The following is a 237-nucleotide window of genomic DNA, read 5'->3' on the forward strand; positions in this document are numbered from 1 at the left end:
TACATACCAAAAAGCTTCTGAACAAGAGCAGTTGGGACATTTCTTGGTGGTCCATTAAAATTCTCAGTAGGAGTATACTGAGTCAGATTGACCAAGTAACGGAAATCACTACTCAGTATGGATTTCATTAGTTCAGCATACCTGCAAATACCGACCAAAATATTTCAATACACTTTTGAATATAAACAGATGCTAAAATATACATATTGTAAAATGGTATATCTAAGCATGAGTGTA

At 33.8% G+C, this 237-nt stretch overlaps 1 protein-coding gene across 1 annotated transcript in view; it reads right to left on the reverse strand.

Moving 5' to 3' along the window:
• Nucleotides 1-237, reverse strand: part of LOC119590807 (thiopurine S-methyltransferase-like) — a gene marked incomplete in the record, with an annotated part of 4764 nt that overhangs the window by 1737 nt on the left and 2790 nt on the right. The window contains 1 exon segment of the mRNA XM_037939540.1: nt 8-141. Coding sequence (XP_037795468.1) covers nt 8-141 — 134 coding nt within the window.

This window comes from Penaeus monodon, chromosome 27, assembly GCF_015228065.2.
Source record: "Penaeus monodon isolate SGIC_2016 chromosome 27, NSTDA_Pmon_1, whole genome shotgun sequence".
Classification (NCBI taxonomy): Eukaryota; Metazoa; Arthropoda; class Malacostraca; order Decapoda; family Penaeidae; genus Penaeus; species Penaeus monodon.